The sequence below is a fragment of the Protopterus annectens genome, chromosome 7.part0 (genome assembly GCF_019279795.1).
Source record: "Protopterus annectens isolate FY-2018-M chromosome 7.part0, PAN1.0, whole genome shotgun sequence".
NCBI classification, from domain to species: domain Eukaryota; kingdom Metazoa; phylum Chordata; order Ceratodontiformes; family Protopteridae; genus Protopterus; species Protopterus annectens.
In genome coordinates, this window is record NC_056739.1 from 915000197 (window position 1) to 915025394 (window position 25198).

The 25198-nt window shown below is 44.1% G+C and overlaps 1 protein-coding gene across 1 annotated transcript in view; it reads right to left on the reverse strand.

Annotated features, from left to right (window-relative positions):
* TRIP4 (thyroid hormone receptor interactor 4) overlaps nt 1-25198 on the reverse strand; it is a gene marked incomplete in the record, with an annotated part of 1109057 nt that overhangs the window by 997130 nt on the left and 86729 nt on the right. The window contains 1 exon segment of the mRNA XM_044077489.1: nt 21248-21387. Coding sequence (XP_043933424.1) covers nt 21248-21387 — 140 coding nt within the window.

Here is a 25198-nt window from a genome sequence, read left to right on the forward strand (position 1 = left end):
AAGCAGGAGCCTGGGAGATTAACCATTTACAGGTTACCCGTATCCATTTGAGAGAGACAGGTGTCAAACCAGGGATGAATTTCCCGTTTCCAATCCAATTGTCCAAGTTGCACTTGAATTGGGTTAGGGAGGAACTCTAGTTCACATGGATGGGGAGTCTGTTCCATAGACGGGGTAGTCTCTGGGATACAAACCTCTCTCTCCAGTAGGTCAGGTTTAAGTCTTTACAATGGGTAATTCTGGTGCTGTTTATTTTGTGGATACGCAGGAGGTCCATCAGAATGGGGTCTGACAATACCCTGTATGCCAGGCATATATCTCCCCCTCAAAAGTCTATAGGAGGCAGAATACAGGGATAGGGCCTTGAGGTGGTCTACATAATACAGGGATAGGGCCTTGAGGTGGTCTGCATACAACATTTTACTTACGCCCTGTATTCTTTTAGTGAGGAACCTCTGTGGACATTCCAGTTATGGGATACTACGCTTATGGTCTCTGGTATTGTTCCAGTAAAATCTATTTTGATGGAGAAGATTATATCTCATTGCAGCCAAAACCTCTAGACAATGCTTGCAATGTTTTATAGAGAAAAAGGCATTATTTCCAAATTAACTGTACAAACACGTCTGATTGACAACAGTGGGAATTTTTAATACAAGACCGTTCAAATGTTGCAGGAGTTGTGCATAGAATAGTTTTCCATTTACCATTTGTAAATGTCTTTCTGCTGGTTTTGCTTTTCAGATAGCAGGCAGAAAACAAATGGCGGCTTGTAGAAAAGTTCTTGCTGATGCATACAGCTTTCATGTTGTAAGTAGAAAATCTTGTTTTTACACCGGGCTCTCTCAGTACATTAATTTGCTATTCGGTAGTCAACATTTCAAAAGGATATTTTACTGTTAGCAAAGACCATTTCTGGGTGTAAAATATGCTACAGTTCACGACAAAGTACTTTCCAGTTCCCCTTCTGTGATTCAAACCTTCAGAAAGTATATCACAGACTCTGCCTAATCTCTCAAGTCTCATACCTCCCTCCCAATGCAGAAGGCAGGGACGGAGTGATGGCAGCAGATACCAGGGTGGGACATCAAGAAAGGTTATGACTGCTACCTTTGTTTAGAACATTTTTTTTATTTAGCTGGATAAGCCCAAGGGTTGCAAAAGCTAGAACTATCACAATCTTTGGCTAGTCTTATAACCAGAGGGCAGAAAAATCAAGAATTACAAAGTTATCCACTTATTTCTGACCAGTGCTACTCGAACTACTGTAAAGAAGTGTGATTTGTGACAAGTCGGAAGGTCTGTCCAAGAAGGGAAAAAGTACAGTTTTGTACCTACCATAAATGCAGATGTCCGATAGGAATGCATCTGCAGTCCTTACAAATGGGTTGTCCTGTCGTCAGGCAGCCCTTCGGTCGGCCGGATTCCAAAGTCTGGGTCTGGCCTCGGCTGGTGTCGCACTTCACCCAACGTCATAGCTGCAGTTCTTCGGGTATAAAGGCATCAGCCGACGCCATTTTCCTCAGTGTTTCTTGCCCCAGATGCCAGGTGCCCTCTTGGATGGCTAAATTTGGATAAATGTCAATGTTGCCAAATAGTAGAGAGCAAACACATAAAATAAGCATGTATGTACATATATACAAACAAATACACCATAATAGATCCCCCCCAAGCTAGCTGAAAGGTGGCATGTACCCTAGGAGTACCACAGAGGGAAAGGCGGGTGGGTAATCCTGACTGCAGATGCATTCCTATCGGACATCTACATTTATGGTAGGTACAAAACTGTACTATGTCCTTCAAGGATGCATCTGCAGTCCTTACAAATGGGTAGAATACCATAGCCAAACTAGGGGAGGAGGAAAAAAGAGATTATGGTGTAGCTAGGATCCCTTGCAAAACAGCAGTGGCAAACCCTGCTCGGGATCTAGAGTATAATGGTAAATTATAATGCTTGGCAAATGTATGCACGGAGGTCCAAGTAGCAGCCTCTATAATGTCCTTGGTAGCCACCCCTTGTAAGAAAGCTGTAGTAGTGGCTGTAGCCCTTGTGGAGTGAGGCCTGATGTTCTCTGGAGTTTTCTTTCAGTGGAAGGAGTAACAAAATCTAATGCAATTTCCTATCCACTTGGAGATTGTCTGTTTTGAAATTGCTTTTCCTTCCCTTCCTGCTGCATATGCTACCAGAAGCTGGTCAGTTTTTCTATTTGACTTGGTCCTGTCCAGGTAGTAGCGTAATTGTCTATGCACATCCAAGGTATGCAACAGTCTTTCTCCCCTGTTCTGTTATTTGGGGAAGAATGTAGGAAAGGTGGATAGCCTGGTTTAAAGACACTCTGGATACCACCTTAGGCATAAATGTTGGATTTGTTCTCATGGACACTCTGTCTTGATGGAAGATCAGGAAGGGTTGCACCGCCATTAATGCCTGTAGTTCAGAAACCCTTCTTGCTGAGGTGATTGCCAGCAGGAAAGCAGTCTTCCAGGATAAGTATTGTAATTCTGCTGTTGCTGCTGGTTCGAAAGGAGGAAGTGTCAATTTTTCTAGCACAAAGTTCAAGTCCCATGCTGGCAATGGTGGTTTCCTAGGAGGTTTTACATTTTTAATTCCTCTCAGAAACTGCCTGAGCAGAGGATGTGAGAAGACAGGGGGATCCAAGGTGTATTCTGCCGAAATAGCTGATGCGTGTATCTTGATGGAGGAATAGGACAGGCCTGTATGGAAGAGCTCTGCCAAGTACTCCAGGATGTTGGCTATGTTTACCAGAGACGCATCTTTTCCCTTTGCAGTACTCCAAATGAGATATCTTTTCCATTTTGCTGCATAATTCTTTCTTGTTGAAGGTCTGCGAGCCTCAGGGATAATGTCTTTAACCCTTTGGGATAAATTTGGGTTAGTTGCTCTTATGTAATGTTCCAGGCAGTCAGTTGCAGAGTCTTCAGGTTTGGATGCAGGATGTTGTAGCTGTTCTGAGTTAACAGCAATGGGATTAGGGGTAGTGTCCACATTTGCTCCTGAGTCATGCTCCTCAGTAATGGGTGCCAATGTTGTCTTGGCCAGTCTGGAGCTATTAGAATGATCCTTGGACGTTCCTCTTTGATCTTCAAAAGCACCTTGGGCATCAAAGGAAGTGGTGGGAATGCATATGCTGTCAGGTTTTTCCAACTGAAAGATAGGGAGTCCACCTTCCATGCAAGTGGGTGGTACGTCCTTGTGCAGAATTTCTTTAGCTGGTGATTGAGTGGGGATGCAAATAAGTCTATTTGTGGTAGCCCCCATTTTCTTGTGATGGCTTTGAAGATGTCCGGGTGCAGCTTCCATTCGTTTGCATCCGTGGTAGTTCTGCTTAATATGTCTGCTAGAATGTTTTCCTTTCCCGGTACAAAGATTGCTTGCAACTGAATGTTGTAGCTCAGAGCCACATTCCATAGGTCCATTGCCATCCGGCATAGAGGGTATGAATGTGTGCCTCCCTGTTTGTTGATGTACCACATAACTGTGGTGTTGTCTGTCCTTATCATCAACTGTCCTTCTTGTAGGAATGGTCTGAATGTCTGGATTGCCAATTTTACTGCCAGCATTTCCTTCAGATTTATGTGTAGGTGCAGCTGATCTTGAGTCCATAAGCCTTGTATGCACTTGTCCAGCATGTGGGCCCCCCAACCGAGGTCTGAGGCGTCCGTTGTGATGGTTTGGCTTGGTGGAATGCTGTAGAAGGGCAAACCTGTGTTGGATTGACAGGCCTGAGCCCACCATAGGAACTCCTGCTTCAGGCATAGTATTAGTGGAATTTTGGTTTCTAGGCTGTGTTTGTGCTGAGACCATAAATTCTTCAGGTACCACTGTAGTTTTCTCATACGCAGTCTGGCATGTGGGACCAGAATTATGCAGGATGCCATGAAGCCCAGGGCTTGCAGTACTTTTCTTGCTGTTAGATGGTTCAGCTTTGTTAATGCCAAGAAATAGAGAGGGAGTTGTTCTTGTTTTTCCACAGTTAGGAATGCCATCTGCTTTGATGTGTCCAGCTCTGCACCTAAAAAGGTTATTCTTTGGGATGGTATCAGCCTTGACTTTTTTATATTGACTGTATATCCCAGGGCTTGCAGCAAGTAAATGACTCTTTGTAAATCTTCTGTTAGCTTGTTTTTGTTGTCCGCTTGTATCAGGCAGTCGTCCAGGTAGGGATAAATTTGGATTCCCTGAACTCTGCAATGAGCGATTACTGATGCCAGGCATTTCGTGAACACTCTGGGCGCAGTAGATAAGCCAAAGGGCAATGCTGAGAATTGATAATGCTCTGATCCTGCAAGAAATCTGAGGTATCTTCTGCAATTTGGTCGTATGGGGATGTGCAGGTATGCCTCCTTGAGATCTAGAGTTACCAGCCAAGACTCCTTGCCCAGCATGGGAAGAAGCTGCTGTAGAGTCAGCATTTTGAATTTTGGAACAATGAGGAATGTGTTTAAAGCGGACAGGTCGAGAATAGGCCTCCATTTTTTTCTCTTTTCTGGGTACCAGGAAGAGTCTGGAGTAAAATCCTTTTCCTTGCTCCATAGATGGTACCTTTTCCACAGCTCTCATTCTTACTAATTCAGCTATTTGTTTTAGAGCTTCTGTCTTTTGATTTGGTGGTAGGTTTGGCATTCCCCTTTTTCCTGGTAGAGTATGGAAATGAAACCTGTAGCCTTGGACTATAGTTTGCAAAATCCACTTGTCCCTTGTGATGTAATGCCAGTTCTTTGAAAATAAGGCTAGCTTTCCGCCTAAGGGTGCTGCTAGCTGTTCCCTGGTAGGCGGTGCCAGAGCCAAGTCACTGTGATTGTCCTTTTGCAGTGGTAGTGGCTGTGTCTGTGCCTCGCTGGTTGTTGCCCTGCCACTGGTGTCCCCTGTAGGCACCCCTGGATTGATTTCTGCCTCTTGAACGCCTATTCCTGCCTCTCTGTGCTTTAGAGGAGTCTGGAAAGGACCAATTTTTGGAGGGCCAGTTCCTGCTAAACCTTGGAGGTTGGACCTGTAAGAAGTCTTTCACTGTTTGGACAGATTTTGCCTTCTCTTCCATTTTCTTCAGTACCTGCTGTGCAGGAGAACCAAATAAACTGACCTTGTCCATGGGAGCATCTAATAGTTTTGATTTGACATGGTCCGGCAAGGCCTGTTCTTTCAACCATGCATGTCTTCTAATAACTGTGCCAGTCATGGCTGATCTAAAGGAAGCCTCCAGTGCATCATAGCCGCATTTTAAAGAATGGTTACTAACTTGCTGAATGTTATGCACCATTTCCAGAACATATTTATTATCTAAAGTTTCATCAGAGGACAGTTTCTTAGTTAACTGATCAAGCATAAACTCCTGATATTGGATCATATGAAATTGACAGTTCAAGGCCCTAGCTGACAGAGTAGCAGAGGTGTATACTTTTTTACCCCATCTCTCTAAGGACCTGGATTCCCTATCAGAGGGGAGGGGATTTTTAGCAGAGGTAGATGCTACTGCCTTAGGCCCCTGGGAGATAGTCTCGGGATCTGCAAAAGGAGCCTTGTATAGATGGTGATGTGTGTCCGGGACCCTGTAGAACCTATCGGGCTTAGCAGGGGCTGGAGGTAAGGAATCAGGAGCAGTGCAAGCATCATTAAATGCATCATCTACAACAGAAAGAACTGGAGGTATAGCTAAAGGCCTATGTTGTGGTAAATGCAAAAAGGTCCTAAGCCTTTTCCTGGAGTCTGAGAAATCTTGGCCCTGCCACTGAAATTGTTCCCTCGTGGCATGTAAGGTTTCCCCAAAGGAAAATTCCTCAGGTGGAGAGGCAGAAGGAATCGACTCTTCAGCATCAGAGTCTTCGTAAGGAGAATAAGGAGCCTCTGGAGGGTCTGTATTGTCTGAATCATCCGAGGAATCATCCGTGGATACTGGCTCAGGGGGCTCTGCTCTAGGTCTCTTCTCTGGAGGTGGATGAGAAGCCCTGTCTGGATGAGGCTGGGATCCCCTAATTAAAGAAATGAGATCCTCTGCCAAAGAAAGCATTTGGGAACTGGAGCTGGGCCTGTGAGAGGGGGGCTTAACAGGCACAGTCTTAGAAGCTTTAGCTGCTTTAGCCCTGGCAAAGGCCTTAATGGACATGGCTGCAGGAGGCCTAGCAGCTCCACGTGCTAGAGTAGATATATCCAAGGGAATAGTGTCCGATAATTCCTGAGAAACCACAACAGCAGGTTGGATTTCAGAAGCCGATTCTACCAGGTTAGAAGAGACCTCGGTAGAAGGCATGGTTTCGGCTGAAGAAAGAACCGCTTGCTCGGTTTCGGCCGAAACTGAGACACTCGCGGTTTAGGCCGAAACCGCGGACCGCGAGTGTCAGTCCTTTTCTTTGCGTTTTTTGGTAATTTGTGTAGTCGGAGAATCCGACGGCATAATATAGGCAAAATCAGAGCCGAAAAACTGCTCAGCAAACTCCGACCGACGTCTAAGCGTCCGTCGGTTAAAGGAAGCACAGGCTAGACAAGCTGCTACGTCGTGGTCTGGGCCTAAACAAGGTAAGCAGTAAGAGTGGAAATCTTTATGAGGTATTTGTTTCCCACAAGTTAAACAGTTATTCACTTTTTCTGACATCGGCTGAGGCAAGAAAGAGTCCCCAACGGGGTACTTAGCTTTTTAGAAGTCTTGAAGTAGTATTCGGTAGTAGTAATCTCTGGATCTGACCGACCGGCACTTGCGAACAGCTTCTGCTTGGCCACGGCAAGAAAGACTGAGGAAAATGGCGTCGGCTGATGCCTTTATACCCGAAGAACTGCAGCTATGACGTCGGGTGAAGTGCGACACCAGCCGAGGCCAGACCCAGACTTTGGAATCCGGCCGACCGAAGGGCTGCCGGACAACCCATTTGTAAGGACTGCAGATGCATCCTTGAAGGACATCAGCAGGAGACATTCAAAACCAATCCAATGGCCAAGCATTTATTCTTGATACCAAACTATCACTGCTCTGCATCAGACTTCGCAGATCAAATGCACCACTAGGAGTTGCTCATCCCGAGTCACTGGCTTCAGTCTGATTGATGAGCCCTTGTCATAAAATTAGCTATCTGACCAGATGTGCGTGTGCAACAAGGGATATATTTAAGACAGACAACACCTTGTCTAGTGCCCAAATCCATTTCACATGCTCAGGGTACTGACCCTTGTAAAGTGCGTCAGATATTCAGACAGAGTGGCATAATGCAGTATTAAGTGCTAGTAATAAAATGTCAAGACGCAAGAAAGTCTTGATCAATATCAGAGAACAGCTTTGTGTGGCCTCCACTTTCATCACCTATTACTCTACCAGTCCCCTGCTCACAATGAACACCCCCCCCCAGATACTGAGCCTCTTTCAAGCCTAAAAACATACTTGTTACTTGTCTAGCCTGTCAGTTCAGCCTCCTTAAGGCAATGGAGTACTGCCACTGCTTTGTACAAGTTAGGTGCTAAAACTGGCCGTGTCATCCAGGCATGCAGCCATATAATGGTTATACACGGCCATGGGATCTGTCCAGCAGCTACTGGAATATTGCATGGACTGTCTGCAACCTAAATGTGGGGTGGGGGACTGTGTATTGTTCTTTAGACAATCTTTTCCTCTTTTCCTTTACCCTCTGAGACCCTCCCCCAGACAATATATTTTCATTAGATCCAGGCATGGGTTAAATACCCCATTTATGAAATGGAGTTAAGTTATCAAAAAATACTGCAGAAGCAAACGGGGCCACCAGCCTTAGGCACCAAAATGGTTACTCTACTTGCTATGAAATTCTTACAGTTGAAAGATTCTTGCACTATGGTGGTATCTTAGTGCAACCTCTTCATGTTTCACTTCAGGAAACCTACAGGACCAGAGCTTCACTTTTGTGTGTGTCTTTTGATAAATTACGACTTACTAACTGGTTTGAGCCGCGGTGGTACAGCGGTAGCGTTGTTGCCTCACAGCAAGAGGTTCTCCTGTTAGATTCTCGGCTGGAGTGGCTTGTGTGTGGAGTCTGCATGTCCTCCCCGCAGTTGAGTGGCCTCCGAAAGACATGTGTGAAGGGTGTGCCTTCGCTGAAGGTTGGGCGTCGGGCTGGCAACTCGGCACCATAAAAAAATCGACTGCCAATCATTAGAGGACCGGAGTTCCGCTGTGGTGACCCCTAACCGGGAAAAGCCGAAAAGATAAACAACAACAACAACAACTAACTGGTTTAACACATACTGATATAGACAAAAATAAGCCTTTATTCCTGCCAATAAAATCATTAGCCTCCTTATTCAAGTGAGTACATAATATTTTCTAGCTGCACAGCTGGTTCAGACCTGGGTCCCACAGTCTCTTCCAAGTTACAAGAAACTACAACACATACTCTTGCATACCAATTTTTAATATTAGTAGGATTTATCTATTGTTGCTTCAGCTTGTCAGACTTTTATAAAGTACCACTGTGCAAGTTGCACTTACCCATGACAGTACCTGTTCAAATTCCACACTGCTGCAGTAGCCTTTAAACTACATGTGTTGCATTTTGCCCAAGACATAACAAACAGCAAGCTTCCAAAAGTTCGGGTTCACTCCTACACTTCCACTCAGACTGCTGATTGGTCAGCAGTGACAAAGAAAAAAATCAGTAGTCAGCGTGGAAAACCTTCACAACTTTCTTACCCCAAAGTAGTAGCATACTCACAAGAAATAACCACCAAGTCCACTTCCCAACAATAGCTATATACAATAATGGGGGGGTAGTTACTGCAGCAGTGAATATCTACTGTTCTGGGAGAACAACTTACACAACTGTACTATGTCCATCATTCCCATTGCTGTAGTAGACTTTTGGCTATACAGTTTGATAACCAAAGCTTAAATAGCCTAAGAGAAAAGCTATGGATTCACGAGCCCCCTGGAGAAAGGTACTAGCAAAGCCAGTCCTGGAACTAGAAAAAGAATCTAGTTTTTAATACCTTCTAAAAAGTTATGCACAAAGTAACATGCAGCTGCCTCTTGGAATCTTTAGAATCCACCCCTTTCCAATACATCATCAAAGAACACAAGATCCTGGTAAAGTGAGCATTGATACTTGCCTGGAACTGGTTTACCAGGTTGGATATAACAAAAGAAAATAGGTAAGGACAACAACCTGGAAATACTTCATGATGACATGGGTTGTCCTTGTCCCAGTACAAGAATTAAATAGCTAATATGCTTTTCTAAAGGATTTGGTGCCATTGAAATAGTACTTGAGCTGCTTAAGCACATCCAGAGTAGGCAGAATCCTTTACCACTGGTTCAAAGGGCCTAGATAGAACACGGACAGATTGATACCCTGATTCAAAAATAAATTCAAACAACTTTGGCTGTGAATAAGGGACTTAAATAAAACCCTGTCACTTTGGAAGACTAAAGTTCACCCATATGACAGCTTGCAACTCAGACAGTCCTCTTGCACATGTTAGAGCAGTGAGAACAATTTTTCAAGTAAGGAACATTAAGTTGACTTGATGTGCAGGTTCAAGAGGAGGAGATGTGATTAACTTTTCCAACACAAAGTTAAGATCCCAGAAAGGAGCAAACTCTTTGTGAGGCATGCGGTCTTAAGTGCAGAACTTCCTTCAGAAATGGGTTTACCAAAACCACTGAAGAAAGTGATGGATCCATGGGCAGACATGTTGAAACGGCTGCCAGATGTACTTCGACAGATGAGTATGAAAGGCCAGAGGATAGTAGTTCAAACAAATACTTGAGAACCAGTAATACATAATCCCTGACAGTGTCAAGGTTTTTGGCTATACACCAACTAGAAAATATTGTCCACTATTCAGTATAAAATTTCTAGAGCAGGTTTTCTTGCCTCCTTTAGTACCCGACATACATTTCTGAAAACAGGGGGGCTAAAAAGAATTAGACTATAATCATCCAGGCAGTTAAAGATGTTTGAGATTGGAACTTATTAAACTCTTCCTGTCTTGTGTGACCAGGTTCAGTGTGGGAGGAAGTTTGTGGCAACTGCCCTTGGCCAATGCCAAGGATGTCACCACAATCATCTCTGGACAGGCCTTAAAGGATGGGAATTTTTTTAATGTTTTTCCCAGTCTATAGGAATAAAAAAGCATCCATTTTCCAGGCCTGTTTGCAATGAGACCTGGAGCATTTTTTTCAGTTGTCCATTTTGAAAGGAGACAAATGGATTTACTTGAGGTTCTTACCACAACTGTATCAATTCCTGGAATACCCACTCATTCAATTTCCTTTCAGGGGGGTCTGTCCTGGTCCTGCTAAGTTTGTCTGCCACTATGCTTTGCTCTAACAGAATGTTAAGATGCTTGGATGGTTAATGAGTACTGAAGTATACTGGCTGGCAATGATATGTTGGGAGGTAGATGGTACAACCTTGTACCACCTGTTTGCTGATGTACCACATCACTGTGGTGTTGTCTTTAATCACCTGGAAAGATCCTGGGAGCCACAGATGAATCTGTTCCCATATATCCTTAGCTGCCTTTACAGAATTCCTTTTAATCCATACTGCCAAGTACTTCATTTTATCATGTCACCATAAGTATGGCAGTAACTATAAATGATGTACTCACACACAAACTGGTTCAGCAATATCCATATTTATGGGAACATGATATAATGATGTCCTTAGGAGTATGGATTAAAAATTACTTGGATGTAGCAGCTAAGGATATGTGGGACGAGACTAAACAAAAGATAATACAAAAACTGAGAAATTGAAAGCTTTGTTTGAATATGGATAGCAAGATGCAAGCAGGGAAAGTTTTAGTCCCTTTAGTAGATTGTTTAATGAAATCTTGGAAAGTGAGAGGATGCCTGAAGAATGGAGAAAAAGTGTTTTGGTACCGATTTTAAGAATAAGGGTGATGTGCAGAGCTGTAGTAACTACAGAGGGATTAAATTAATCAGTCACAGCATGAAGTTATGGGAAAGAGTAGTGGAAGCAAGGTTAAGAAGGGACATCATGATTAGTGATCAGCAGTATGGTTTCATGCCGGGAAAGAGCACTACAGATGTGATCTTTGCTCTGAGAGTGTTGATGGAGAAGTACAGAGAATGTCAGAAGGAGTTGCATTGTGTTTTTGTAGACTTAGAGAAAGCAAATGACAGCGTGCCTAGAGAGGAGTTGTGGTATTGTATGAGGAAGTCGGGAGTGTCAGAAAAGTATGTAAGAGTGGTACAGGATATGTACGAGGGTAGTGTGACAGCAGTGAGGTATACGGTGGGAGTGACGGATGCGTTTAAGTTGGAGGTGGGGGTTACATCAAGGATCAGCTCTGAGCCCTTTCTTATTTGCAATGGTGATGGACAGGTTGACAGACGAGATCAGACAGGAGTCCCCGTGGACTATGATGTTTGCAGATGACATTGTGATCTGTAGTGAGAGAGTAGGGAACAGGTGAAGGAAACCCTGGAGAGATGGAGATATACTCTAGAGAGAAAAGGAATGAAGGTCAGCAGGACTAAGACAGAATATATGTGTGTGAATGAGAGGGAGGATAGAGGAATGGTGAGGATTCAAGGAGTAGAGGTGGCAAAGGTGGATGAGTTTAAATACTTGGGGTCAATAGTTCAGAGTAACAGTGAGTGTGGAAGAGAGGTGAAGAAGAGAGTACAGGCAGGATAGAGTGGGTGGAGAAGAGTGCCAGGAGTGATTTGTGACAGCCGAGTACCTGTAAGAGCGAAAGGGAAGGTCTACAAGAGGGTAGTGAGACCAGCTATGTTATATTGGTTGGAGACAGTTGCACTGACAAAAAGGCAGGAGTTTGAGCTGGATGTGGCAGAATTAAAGATGTTAAGATTTGCAGTGGGTGTGACGAGGGTGGACAGGATTAGGAATAAGTATAAAGAGGGTCAGCCCAGGTTGGAAAGTTTGGAGACAAAGCCAGAGAGGCACGATTACATTGGTTTGGACTTGTGCTGAGGAGGGATGCTGAGTATATTGGGAAAAAGATGTTAAGGATGAAGCTACCAGGTAACAGGAAAACAGGAAGGCCCAAGATAAGGTTTATGGATGTGGTGAGAGAGGACATGCAGGTAGTTGGTGTGAGAGCAAGATGCAGAGGACAGGAAGAAATGGAAAAGTACAGTTTTGTACCTACCATAAATGTAGATGTTCGAGGATTCCCTTGCTGCAGTCCTGACAATTGGGTATAGTCCGCGTCCCAGTCGGCCCGAATACCAGAGTATAAGGCTGACGTCGGTCATGGCGGCGCGTCAGTGCGTCAGGGTACTAATGCGCATGACCGACGTCATTTCCTCAGTCTTTTCTTGCCCCAGATGTCAGAAGACCCAAAAGACAAGTCCCAAAACAACCTGCACCAAAAACATGTACAATATATACAGTAATATATACAAAAATATAAGCATGTAAACTCACCTACACAACCACCCTGAAACACAGAGGGAAGGAGGGAGTTGGACTGCAGCAAGGGAATCCTCGAACATCTACATTTATGGTAGGTACAAAACTGTACTATGTTCTTCGTCTTCCCTTGCTGCAGTCCTGACAATTGGGTAGAATCCCAAAGCAGAGGTAAGGGAGGCTGGCAAATTATAAAGTAGCAGGAGCTGACAACATGCCTTGTAAAACAGCTGTGGCAAAACCAGCTCTAGTCTTAGAGTATATAGGCAGGTGATAATGCCTAGAGAAAGTATGCACTGAACTCCAAGTAGCTGCTTCCAGAATATCCTTAGTTGCCACCCCTTAGAAATGCTGTTGAAGTGGCAGTAGCCCTAGTGGAATGAGGCCTAATCCCAGCTGGAACCTCTTTGCCATGATGGGAATAACAAAATGCAATGCAAAGCCAATCCACCTAGAAATAGTTTGTTTTGACACAGGCTTGCCCTGTGAACTTAAAGCAAAAGAAACAAGTAACTGCTGAGACTGCCTAAAATCTTTAGTCCTGCTCAAATAATAACGCAATTGCCTGTGTACATCTAAAGTGTGCAAAATCTTTTCCCCTTTATTTTGAGGATCTGCAAAAAGTAGGCAAATGAATAGTTTGGTTTAAAGCCACACTAGAAACCACCTTAGGCATAAAGGAAGGATTAGTGCGTAATGATACCCTGTCCTTATGGAAAATCAAAGGGCTCTACTGCCATAAGGGCCTGTAACTCAGACACCCTTCTTGCAGAAGTAATAGCCAACAGAAAAGCAGTCTTCCATGACAAATATTTCAATTCAGCAGTAGCTGCAGGCTCAAAAGGTTGTAGAGTAAGTTTTTCCAACACAAAATTGAGATCCCAAGCAGGAGTAGGAGCTCTATGGGGTCTTATATTCTTTGCCCCTCTAAGAAACTGCTTGAACAAAGGATGCGAAAACAAAGGTGGGTCACAATCATAGTGAGCTGAAATTGCTGCAGCATGAATCTTTATGGAAGAGAAAGACAAACCTTTGTCCAATAATTCAGTAAGATATTGAAGAGCCACACTCAAATTAGGCTCTGAAATCTCCAAATTCTTTGCTGTACTCCAAAATAAAAATCTCTTCCATTTTTCTGCGTACACTCTCCTAGTACTAGGCCTTCTAGCTTCCATAATCACATTTAAAACTTGTTGAGGAAGCTGAGACCTACCATGCTTCAACACAGAATATGCCAAGCTGTGAGATGAAGAGATTGAAGCTTGACATTGAGCAGATGACCGTCCTTCTGAGATAACAGATGAGGAATCAGAGGTAAAGGCCATGGAGGCTTCTTTACAAGACTCCTTAGAAGTGGGTACCAGTGTTGCGAGGCCAATCTGGAGCTATCAAAATCATCCTTGGCCTGTCCTGTCTGACCTTTAGTAATACCTTTGGAAGAAGAGGTAGAGGTGGAAAGGCATAGACATGAAGGTTTTTCCAACTGAAAGACAGAGCATCCACTTTCCAAGCTGTGTGATGAAACCCCTTTGTGCAATACTTTGGCAGCTGGTGGTTTAGTGGAGAAGCGAACAGATCTATGTCTGGAGTTCCCCATGACACTGTCAATTTCTGAAATACATGAAGATCCAGTTTCCACGGGATCCATGATTTGTCTGCTTAATACATCTGCTAGGGAGTTCTGTGCTCCTGGCAGAAACCTTGCCTGAAGAGTCAGTTGCAGGCTTAACGCAGTCTCCCATAAAAGCATTGCTTGCCTGCATAGAGGATAAGAATGTGTTCCCCTTGCTTGTTGATGTACCACATGACAGTTGTGTTGTCTGTCAGAATCAACACCTGCCCTGGAAGAAGTAACTCCTTGAACGCCATCAATGCAAACTGGACTGCTAACATCTCCTTCATGTTGATATGTAGATGCTGTAGTCTGGCAGGCCACTTGTCTTGTATCCACTTTCCATTTAGATGAGCTCCCCAAGCAGTGTCCGAGGCATCTGTCGTTAAAATCTGACGCCTCTGGCCGGGTCACAGAGAGTCCCTTGTTTAGGTGACATTCCTGAGCCCACCACAAGAATTCCTTTTGAAGGCAAGGTATTATTTGAATGACAGTGTCCAAATCTTGGCAGTGCTGTGTCCATACATTTTGAGATACCATTGCAGCTTCCTCATATGCAGTTTGGCATTGGGAAGCACCAGAATACAAGATGCCATGAACCCTAATGCTTGAAGGACTGTCCTTGCAGTCAGCACGGACTGATGAGATAGTTGATGGAAGTAAAGTGACAGACTCTTTTGTTTGTCCGGGGTTAAAAAGGCCATCTGGGCTGCTGTATTCAGTCTCACACCCAGAAAGCACATGTCTTGAGAGGGTACTAGACTGGACTTTATTTCGTTCACAGAATACCCTAGGCATCTTAGCACTGCTATGACATATTCCAGATGCTGTAGAAGGTGTTCCTTTTCTTGAGCCAGAATCAGGCAGTCGTCCAAGTAAGGATAAATTTGAATGCCTTGAAGCCTGAAGTAAGCTATCACTGGAGCCAGAACCTTTGTGAATACTCTGGGCAGTAGATAAGCCAAAGGGCAATGCAGAGAACTGATAATGAAAATCTCCAGTTCGAAACCGCAGATACTTTCTGCAACTTAGCCTTATGGGCACATGAAGGTAAGCTTCCTTGAGATCCAAAGTTACCATCCAGTGATCCTTGCCCAGCAGAGGTAACAGTTGCTGTAACGTCAACATCTTGAACTTGGGAATGTCCAGATAAGTGTTGAGGATAGATAAATCCAAAATTGGTCTCCACGTGTTCCCCTTCTTTGGCACTAGGAACAGGCGAGAATAAAACTCAAGCCCCTTTCTGACACAGGGACTGGCTGAATAGCCCCTATCTGGAGCAACTGAGGAACTTGCTTGTGAGCCTCTTTTCTTTGTGGAGGAGGAACATCTGGCATGCCTTTGAAAGGGGGCATTGTGTGGAAATAAAATCTGTACCCGTGATGAATGATATCCAGCACCCATCTGTCTTGAGTGATTAAATCCCAATTTTCTTTGAAAAGAGACAATCTTCCTCCCAAAGGAGCTGCCAGACGAGTCCACTGGCAGCTGAAAAGGCAGGTCATTGGTTCTGCTACGAAAGGACTGACCCCTGCCCTCACCAGAAGTCTGAGCAGGTGAACTGTCTGATCTAGGCCTAAACGAACCTTGAGCCCTGCCCCTACCACGTCTAGACCTACCCCTAGACTGGGAACCATAAGCAGGATATGTCCACCCCTTAGCAGGCCAATTTCTACTAAACTTGGAGGCTGCACCTGCAAAAATCTTTAACAGTCTGCATAGACTTAGCTTTGTCCTCCATTTTCTTTAAAACTGCTTCCACAGGCGGTCCAAACAACACATCAGACTGTAAAGGAGCATCCAAAATCCTGGTCTTAACATGCTCAGCTAAATTCTGATCCTTCAACCATGCATGTCTGCGAAGAACAGAACTAGTAGCAGCCACCCTCGAGGAGGCCTGAACAGCATCAAAACCACACTGCAAAGAATGCTTACCCACTTGTTCAGACACATGAACCAAATCCAGCAATTTGTTACACTCAATACCTTCCGCCAAAGCATCCACCTTAGATTTCAATTGTGAAAGGAGATAATTCTGATATTTCAGCATATGAAATTGACAATTCAACGCCCTCATGGCTAGAGTGGAAGAAGTATATACTTTCTTACCCCACCTATCCAAAGCCCTTGCCTCTTTATCAGAGGGTACAGGATTTTTAACCACAGAAGCTTTAACACCTTTAGGCCCCTGAGAAACAGTTTCTGGGTCCGCCCTGGGACTCTTAAACAAATACTTATGAGCTTGGGCACCCTATAATACCTATCAGGCTTAACAGGAGCAGGAGGCAAGGAATCAGGGTTCAGAGAAGCCTCTGCAAAACATCCTCCACCACATTCAACACAGGAGGAATAGCTAAGGGCCTATGCTGGGGCAAAACAAGAATTCCCTAAGCCTTTTCTGGAGTCAGAGTAATCTTGGCCTTCCCATTTAAAGTGCTCCCTCATGGAGTGAAGAGTCTCTGAAAATGAAAAATCCTCAGGAGGAGAAGCTGAAGGAGTGGAATCATCCACATCAGAATCAGAATAAGTAGGAAACTCTTGCAAGTCTTCCACAGAAGACTCTGAAGCCTGTGAACACTGTTCAAAACTATCAAACTCCTGTTCCACCCTAGGCCTCTTATCAGGTGGGGCATAGAACCTCTAATCAGAGTAATCAAATCTTCTGCCATTTTAAGCATATGTTTCTTAGGCACAGAGCCGAAATGCTAGGAGAAGCCCCTACAGAAGCTGAACTTGGCCTCCTCTAAAAGAAGCTTTGGCAACAGAAGGAGAGGCCCTAACTACCTTGGGAAGAGAGGGAAGAACAGTTACCTGAGAAGCCCCTCAGCCTGGCCTACCTCCTGAGAGGGCACATCCTGTAACAGTAAAGTATCTGCCTGAGACTCCATAGAGACTCCTGGCAAAACCTCTGGCTCCCCTGAGCCTTCTAAAGGACCGGCGTCCGGGACTGCGGTTCCTCACCCTAGACTTCACTGTTTTGTCCTTGCGCTTCTTAGATGAAGCAGGCGTCGGAGCATCCGGCGGCATAGTATAATTGCAACGCTTCCCAAACACTAACCTAGCACAATCAAGCCTCCTCTTAATAGTGCGCTTGTTAAATCTAGCACAAGAGCGGCAACCAACAACGCCGTGCTCAGGCCCTAAACAAGGTATACACAATGTATGATAATCCCTATGCGGTATCTGCTTCCCACAAGAAATACAGTTATTCACTTTTCTGACATCCGGTTAAATACTGAGGCAAGAAAAACCAAAATGTTCCCAACGGGTTACTTAGCCAACTCTGTATTCGGTCTGAAACTCCGGTTTCGGAAAATCTCAGAACGCCAACCTGCACTCGCAAAATTGCTTCTGCATCGGACCATGCGGCAAAAGACTGAGGTCATGCGCATTAGTACCCTGACGTACTGGCGTCAGTCTAAGGCGCCATGACCGCCAGCCTTATACTCTGGTATTCGGGCCGACTGGGACGCGGACTATACCCAATTGTCAGGACTGCAGCAAGGGAAGACGAAGAACATCAGGTGATCTGCTGTGGCGACCCCTAACGGGAACAGCCGAAAGAAGATGATGATGAGTCTTATGCACAGGTCAAGCATATTTTTATCAACAGAAGGAGAAGTTATGGATAGCAATTAATAAACAGCTGAAGGATTTTATCTTGGAGGGGAAGACAGCAAGAGTCAAGTGGGATAAAAATTATTCTTCCAATACAACAAGGCGGACTGGGATTACCCAATATGAAGGGGTATTTCAGAGCTACACAGTTAAGGTTCCGATACACAGCACAAGCAGAAACTCACAATTCAAAGTGGGAAGAGATGATGATGAAGCAGAGGAAAAGCTCAAGAAACAAGGACAGACTGGGATTCTGGATGCAGATCTTTAAGGAAGACAATCACACAGAATATTATATCCATAAAGTATTCTAAGAACTAAGCCAACACGGGAATGGAGAAAAGAGATTCTACTAATAGGGATGACTGCAATTAGGATACAGACAATAGGCAAGAGGAGGCTGGAATTTATTGAAGAAAACTGGCAAAAGAACCAAGGTATTGGGAGCAAATAGAGAGGAAAGGTAATAAAATGGAAAGAGGCCAAGAATTTATTTAGACTGCAGACTAGAGATCACCTTCCCTGTCAAGGACTGATATCAGAGTATAGGCAAAGAGGAAGAAATAGGGGTTCCTAAATGAAAGACCAACACTGGTAGAGTTTTTAGTAGAATCTAGAACAGAAGCTGCTGTTAAAAAAGGAATAATTAATAGAGCATATAAATTCCTTCATTCAATTTCCTCACTGACTTCCCTAAACAGAAAGCTAGACATTTTATATATGTGGCCAGATACACTATATTCACTGTTCTACAGGTGGCAGCACATTTAAATAAAAGTTTCCTATGTGTGATAGGATGGGTAAATTCATTACTAGTTAATATAGTCTTAAAAAAGGAGCAGTTATGACATAGAAAAGTTCCAAATTTACTACTTACTGCAGTATTACTAGAATACTTCATCTTTATAACACAGCCTCTTTTTCAAATTATTACAATTTTTAAATGCAAAACTGGGTTTATTTCCAATACACTTCATAAGCTCAGGCATAGCCTCCACAACTCAATTTGACATTTTTTTTTTTTACTTATTTTGCTCTCCTATTATAAGTTGTAACATACAGTATATTGTTACATCTGTCCCTTTGCAGTACATTTTCCTCCTGACCTGTGACCTGGGCAAAAAAAGGCTTAGCTATACGTTTGCTCTCATTCATCACTTCTTGTTTGTTTTTATGTAAAAACTCCATATCATAGCCTCTTTCTCTAAATTCTTGTAGCATATCCTCTACATTTATCATCATCAGTGTTAAGCCTGCTGACATGTAATAGTGGACTTTTTATGATACCCTTAAATGTATGTGTAGCATGCATACTATCTTTATGCAAGTATCTATTTGTGTGTAAATACTAGTATTATTTTTATAAATACTAGTGCGACAAATAAGAAGTGGTGAATGGACAGGGGGATATATGTATGTTTCCCAAACAAGGAACAAAATCTAGAAGATTAAGGATTTTTGCTTGGAAATGTTTACCTAGGCATTTTTATACCCAAAGTATACTCCAGATAATTTTTTCTCTAGTAGACAGTAAATGTTGGAGGTGTGAAGGGGAAGAAATAGGTACTTAGGAACATATTTTCTGGTAGTGTAATGAGCTGGCAGACTTTAAAGATTCCCTGCAGACTACTCTATCGGAGAAACTGGGTAAGCAAATTGGTGTATCTAGGGAAATGATTTTTCTGAGATATGATACAGAATCGGAATTGCCTAGACATATTAAGGCCTTGCTGAGTCTAATTATGGTAGCTATCAAAAAAGAAATTATTAGGAAATGGAAATCAAAGTCTAAAACAACTGTACTAGAAGCAGTGAATATAGTAAGAGAGAAAACAATTGGAATTTGGATCTTTAGAAAAGGGTAGGAGCAAATTACATAGGAAAAAATGGAACTTTGGGAACAATACACACAGGGGGGGAATGAGGTTTTAAAAGAAGGCAAGAGTTGAATGAGCTATGTAATGTTTGACTGACAATGATTGGGTAGATAAGTAATGTATAATGTTTGCAACTAAGATAGTCAATATGGTATATTTTCATTTATATCAATGTAGGATTATTAATTATCACAACATAGGCAAATATGTTTCTTGTTTAAAAAGAAATGAGAATCTTTCAGTGAAATGGTTTCCCTCTCATTTACTTTGAGCATACTGACTTTTCAAGTAGAAAAAGAGTAAAGAATGGAGAGGTAGATTTTATTTCATGTCCTGCTTAAATAAGTAATAATCATTAATGTATGTGGAAGCCAGTTCACAGTGTTTTATAAACTTGAGTCCACAGTTTTCTGTTATGCTGAAGTGTAAGCTGTTAATGCATGTTAGTGGAGCAGTGGTGATGGAAGGGCATTGATTACTGATGGCTGCCCTGTTGTTGTTGTCTTTCGGCTTTTCCCGGTTAGGGGTCGCCACAGCGGAACTCGGGTCCGCTAATGATTGGCAGTAGATTTTGACGAATGCAGAGGTGCCAGCTCGACGTCCAACCTTCAACGACGGCACGCCCATTTAGGCATGTCTTTCAAACGCCACCCAACCGCGGGGAGGACATTCAGACTCCACACAGAAGGCACTCCCCGCACTCCATCCGAGAATCAAACGGGAGAACCTCTTGCTGTGAGGCAACAACGCTACCGCTGCACCGATGGTTGCCCTGTTATGAAACATTATTAAAAAAATAGGTCAGGACTTGAGAAAACATTCACATATCTCAGCACTTGCCAAGACTAGGATGTTCTCAAAAGTGTAAGAAGTAACCAGGAGTCAATGAAGTGTCAGTAACTGTTTGCTTCTGTGGCAATTGTGCTGTGGTGTTCCTGATGCAACCAGAAAAAGAAAGGTATCTGGCAAAAATCCCAGTCACCCTGTCAGGGAGATTATGGTGTCATTAACAAAGAAATGAAAGGTAAGAGAGCTAAAGACCACCAAAATCCTTGTTACCAAAGCAGAGAACCAAGTACAATTTCCAGACTAAGTCAGCAGAGGTCTAGACAATTACTGTGAGGCTATAGTTGTGTTGCAGTGGTGCCCCATGGTTTGGGATGTCTAGAAAATAAATGCTTAGGAAGTCTGTCATATGAAGTTCCGGATGGTCATCTGACTGCAACTGTTCTTTGCCCAAATATATGGAAAACGCACATTATCAAACCAAGTGGGTGGTGAGCTATACTGGATTAAATGTTTACACATGTCTTGTTTCACCTTCTGATAGTGGCACTGCTAAACTACTTGCACAACCTGCAGCCAGAGGTGGTCATGCTTAAGGACAAGAACACAAACGTAAAAGATGCGAGTTTCCTGACAAAAGCAAACTTGTTGTAAGGAATTTACTGCAAAGCAAAACAAAAAAGTCAACCCTGTTATAAGCTTTTACCACATTTAAGAGAGAAAACTGCAGTCTGTTCAGCCCTGTAAATTAGATGCATGTGTGTGCAGTGCACACCGTATAAATCAATGTTTGCATATAAATGTATCCAGTGATACATCTGAATTAGTGACCTAATGCTTAAAGGCGCATTGTCAAAGTACATGTGTAGCTACTTTAGCTAACAGCTGTAGCTTAAATGGTTTACATACAACTCAAAGTCCTTCCAAGAGCACAGGTCATAAGGCAGGACACAACACTATTTGTGACACTCACCTTTGCAAGATCAATGGGGGTTTTCACTTCCTCAGTTGTTGGCACTTGCTCTGTAAAAGCCAAAGTTTCTTGCTTGTTTCTACCCTTTCTTTTAGATTTCTTAAATGGCTCTCCACTAGATTTCTGTACCTCAGTATCATCTGGCAAAAAAAAAAAGTATGAATTTAGGATGTTACTGAACAAACCCTACAAACAGCTATTAAAAACTAGTAACGGGTAGCATAAAATTATAGTCAAGTTTTTGAAATTACTTTACTATTACATTCCTTAAGTGACAAAATCAAGTGGGAATTGCAAACACTCTTCAAACTAACCAAGCTGAACTGTACCTATCTAGTTCATAGCAGGATGATCTATGAACTACGCATTACTCTTGGCAATTCTTAAAAAAGACAAACACCACAACAGAGAGTATGGCTACACCTCTACGGTCAGGCATACTTTAGAAATAAATGCACATTAGTGCTTGTACTTATTGCCTCCATTTCAGAGAGAAAGGAATCAAATGTAACTTTTAGTTATGTACTTATCATAACGATAAGATCTAGGTGCTAGGGACGCTGTCCCATCAGTTATGAATGTAGGCGAGATAGGATCGCATTACATCTTTTAGTTATGTACTTACCATAACGATAGATGTATGTGATCCATCTCGCCTACATTCATAACTGATGGGCTCGGAGCAGAGAATCGGCTCCGACTCGGCCGATACACTAGCACAAAGTCTTTCATTGGCTGGGCTAACCCCTTATCCCAGGATGCACCATGCCCAAACCCCCACAACAACTCATCTACATGTACCAATCCGACTGCACAACAGTGTTTCCTCCAGATCCAACAGGTAGGGGGAAGGAGGGCAGGTACGTAAGAATGTAGGTGAGATGGATCACATACATCTATCATTATGGTAAGTACATAACTAAAAGATGTAATGCGATCCTATCTCGCCTACATTCATAACTGATGGGACAGCGTCCCTAGCACCTGGATCCTGGGAGGCTCACTGGAAAACACTCCTGAGCACTGTGGAACCAAAGGACGCCCGACCCCTAGACGCCACGTCCAGTTTGTAATGAGAAATAAATGTATGTGGAGAAGCCCAAGTGGCCGCTGCACATATCTCAACCACAGACAGTCTGGCGTGGAAGGCCACTGAAGTTGCCATAGCCGTAGTAGAATGCGCTCTAACTGGAAATGGAAGGTCCCTTCCTGTTGATGCATAAATAAATGAAACACAATCCCTAATCCACCTAGCGATAGTGGTCTTAATTACCGCTTTTCCAATCCTGTTACCTGCAAAGGCCACAAACAACTGGTCTGATTTCCTCTGCTGCTGCGTCCAAAGTAAAACCTCAGTTGTCTAGGCACATCCAACTGATGAAGTCTGTATTCTGCCTTGTTGGAAAATTTCAGAAAGAAAACTGGTAGCTCTATAGATTGTTGCAGACAAAGAGCAGAAGAAACCTTAGGAAGAAATGACGGATTTAATCTTAGAGATACTCTATCCTTATGAAAAATCAGATGAGGAGGCTTGACAGAAAGGGCTTGAAGCTCCGAAACCCTTCTGGCTGAAGTAATAGCTACCAAGAAGGCAGTCTTCCAAGATAAGAATTTTTGCTCACAAGTGGCCGCCGGCTCGAAGGGATGAGACGTCAAGGCTCCCAGAACCACATTCAAATCCCATGGCAAAACAGGCTGCGACACCGGGGGGCGAAGCAACCAAGCTCCCTTGAGAAAGGCCTTACACAACTTATGACTCATGAGTGAAGGCTCAAAGGCAACATGATAATTAGAAATCGCTGCCAATTGGACTTTAAGCGTGGAGAAAGCGGATCCCTGTCTAAAAAGAGTTTCCAAAAAATCTAATACTGCTGACACCGGGGCTGTCAGAGGGTCAAGGTTGTGCCGCTGGGCCCAAATGGCAAACCTTTTCCATTTATTAGAATATATCTCCTTAGTGGAAGCTCTGTGGGAAGAAGACAGAATCCGGACCACCTCAGGCGAAAGGATATACTGTCTGACTAAGGTCGGAAGTGGAGCAGCCAAGCCGCTAGCTTGAGAGTTCGCAGTGATGGATGGGCCTAACCCGACTGAAGAGACAGGAGGCCTGAAACTGGGTCCAGTATCCAAGGACCCTCCACTGCACACTTCCGAAAGAAGGGAAACCAAACTTGGCGGGGCCAGTGTGGTGCGATCAAAATCATGCTGCTTCCCAAGCAGATCGCCTTCTGAATCACCTTTGGCAGTAGAGGGACCGGAGGGAAGGTGTAGAGTAGACCGGGGGGCCAACTGTGGACTAGAGTGTCCCTGGGTGACTCCCCCTGGGGGGGAATCAGGGAGAAGAAATTGCTGCACTTCGCATTCCAGGGGCTGGCGAAAAGGTCGCAGTAGGGAAACCCCCACTTAGAGAAGATCAGAGCCGCTACTTGGTCATTCAGGGACCACTCGTGAGGCATCAGAATAACTCTGCTCAGCCTGTCTGCTATCACACTGGACTTCCCCGGAATGTGCGTTGCCACTAGAAATCTCTGGGAAGCGATCGCCCAATTCCACAATCTCATGGCTTCTCTGCAAAGAGGATAAGACCTGGTTCCTCCCTGCTTGTTCAGGTACCATACCACCACCATATTGTCTGAGAAGATTGCAATGGTACCCTCGGGAAGAGAGCTGTGAAGTGCCTGCAATGCTAGAAGCACTGCCCTCATTTCCAGAACATTGATATGCAAGTGGGTTTCGTGATCTTGCCACGTGCCTTGAACCATCCTGCCCAGATAATGCCCCCCCCCACCCTATCTGGGAGGCGTCCGTGGTCTTCCCCGGAATGTGCGTTGCCACTAGAAATCTCTGGGAAGCGATCGCCCAATTCCACAATCTCATGGCTACTCTGCAAAGAGGATAAGACCTGGTTCCTCCCTGCTTGTTCAGGTACCATACCACCACCATATTGTCTGAGAAGATTGCAATGGTACCCTTGGGAAGAGAGCTGTGAAGTGCCTGCAATGCTAGAAGCACTGCCCTCATTTCCAGAACATTGATATGCAAGTGGGTTTCGTGATCTTGCCACGTGCCTTGAACCATCCTGCCCAGATAATGCCCCCCCACCCTATCTGGGAGGCGTCCGTGGTCTTCCCCGGAATGTGCGTTGCCACTAGAAATCTCTGGGAAGCAATCGCCCAATTCCACAATCTCATGGCTTCTCTGCAAAGAGGATAAGACCTGGTTCCTCCCTGCTTGTTCAGGTACCATACCACCACCATATTGTCTGAGAAGATTGCAATGGTACCCTTGGGAAGAGAGCTGTGAAGTGCCTGCAATGCTAGAAGCACTGCCCTCATTTCCAGAACATTGATATGCAAGTGGGTTTCGTGATCTTGCCACGTGCCTTGAACCATCCTGCCCAGATAATGCCCCCCCCCACCCTATCTGGGAGGCATCCGTGGTCACTGTGGCAATGGAGGAGGGGGGGCAGAAGAATCTCCCCTGGTTCAGGTTGGAAGAGAGGAGCCACCAACGAAGATCTCGCCGGCACGTTTCCGTGATGAGAATCGGGTAGGGCAATGGCAGTTCTTGGTATGACCACTGGGTCGACAGGGGCCATTGAAGAATTCGCATGTGCAATCTTGCCAGAGGGACCAGAAGAATGGAGGCCGCCGTCAATCCCAAAAGTTGAAGGACCATCCTGGCTGGGGCTTTCCGTCGGGGCAGTAAGGCTAGGACTTGGTCCTGTAGTATCTTTATCCTCTCTGTTGGAAGGAATGCTCGCATCTCTACAGAGTCTAGCTCTGCACCTATAAAGGCAACACGCTGTGATGGCAGCAATACAGACTTTTCCCAGTTGAATGTAATTCCTAACAGATGTCCCAACTCGATGGTAGCACTCACGGCTAGAGTAAGAAGATGCCTGGTGGGGGCAGTGAGGAGCCAGTCGTCTAGATACGGAAACACCCGGAA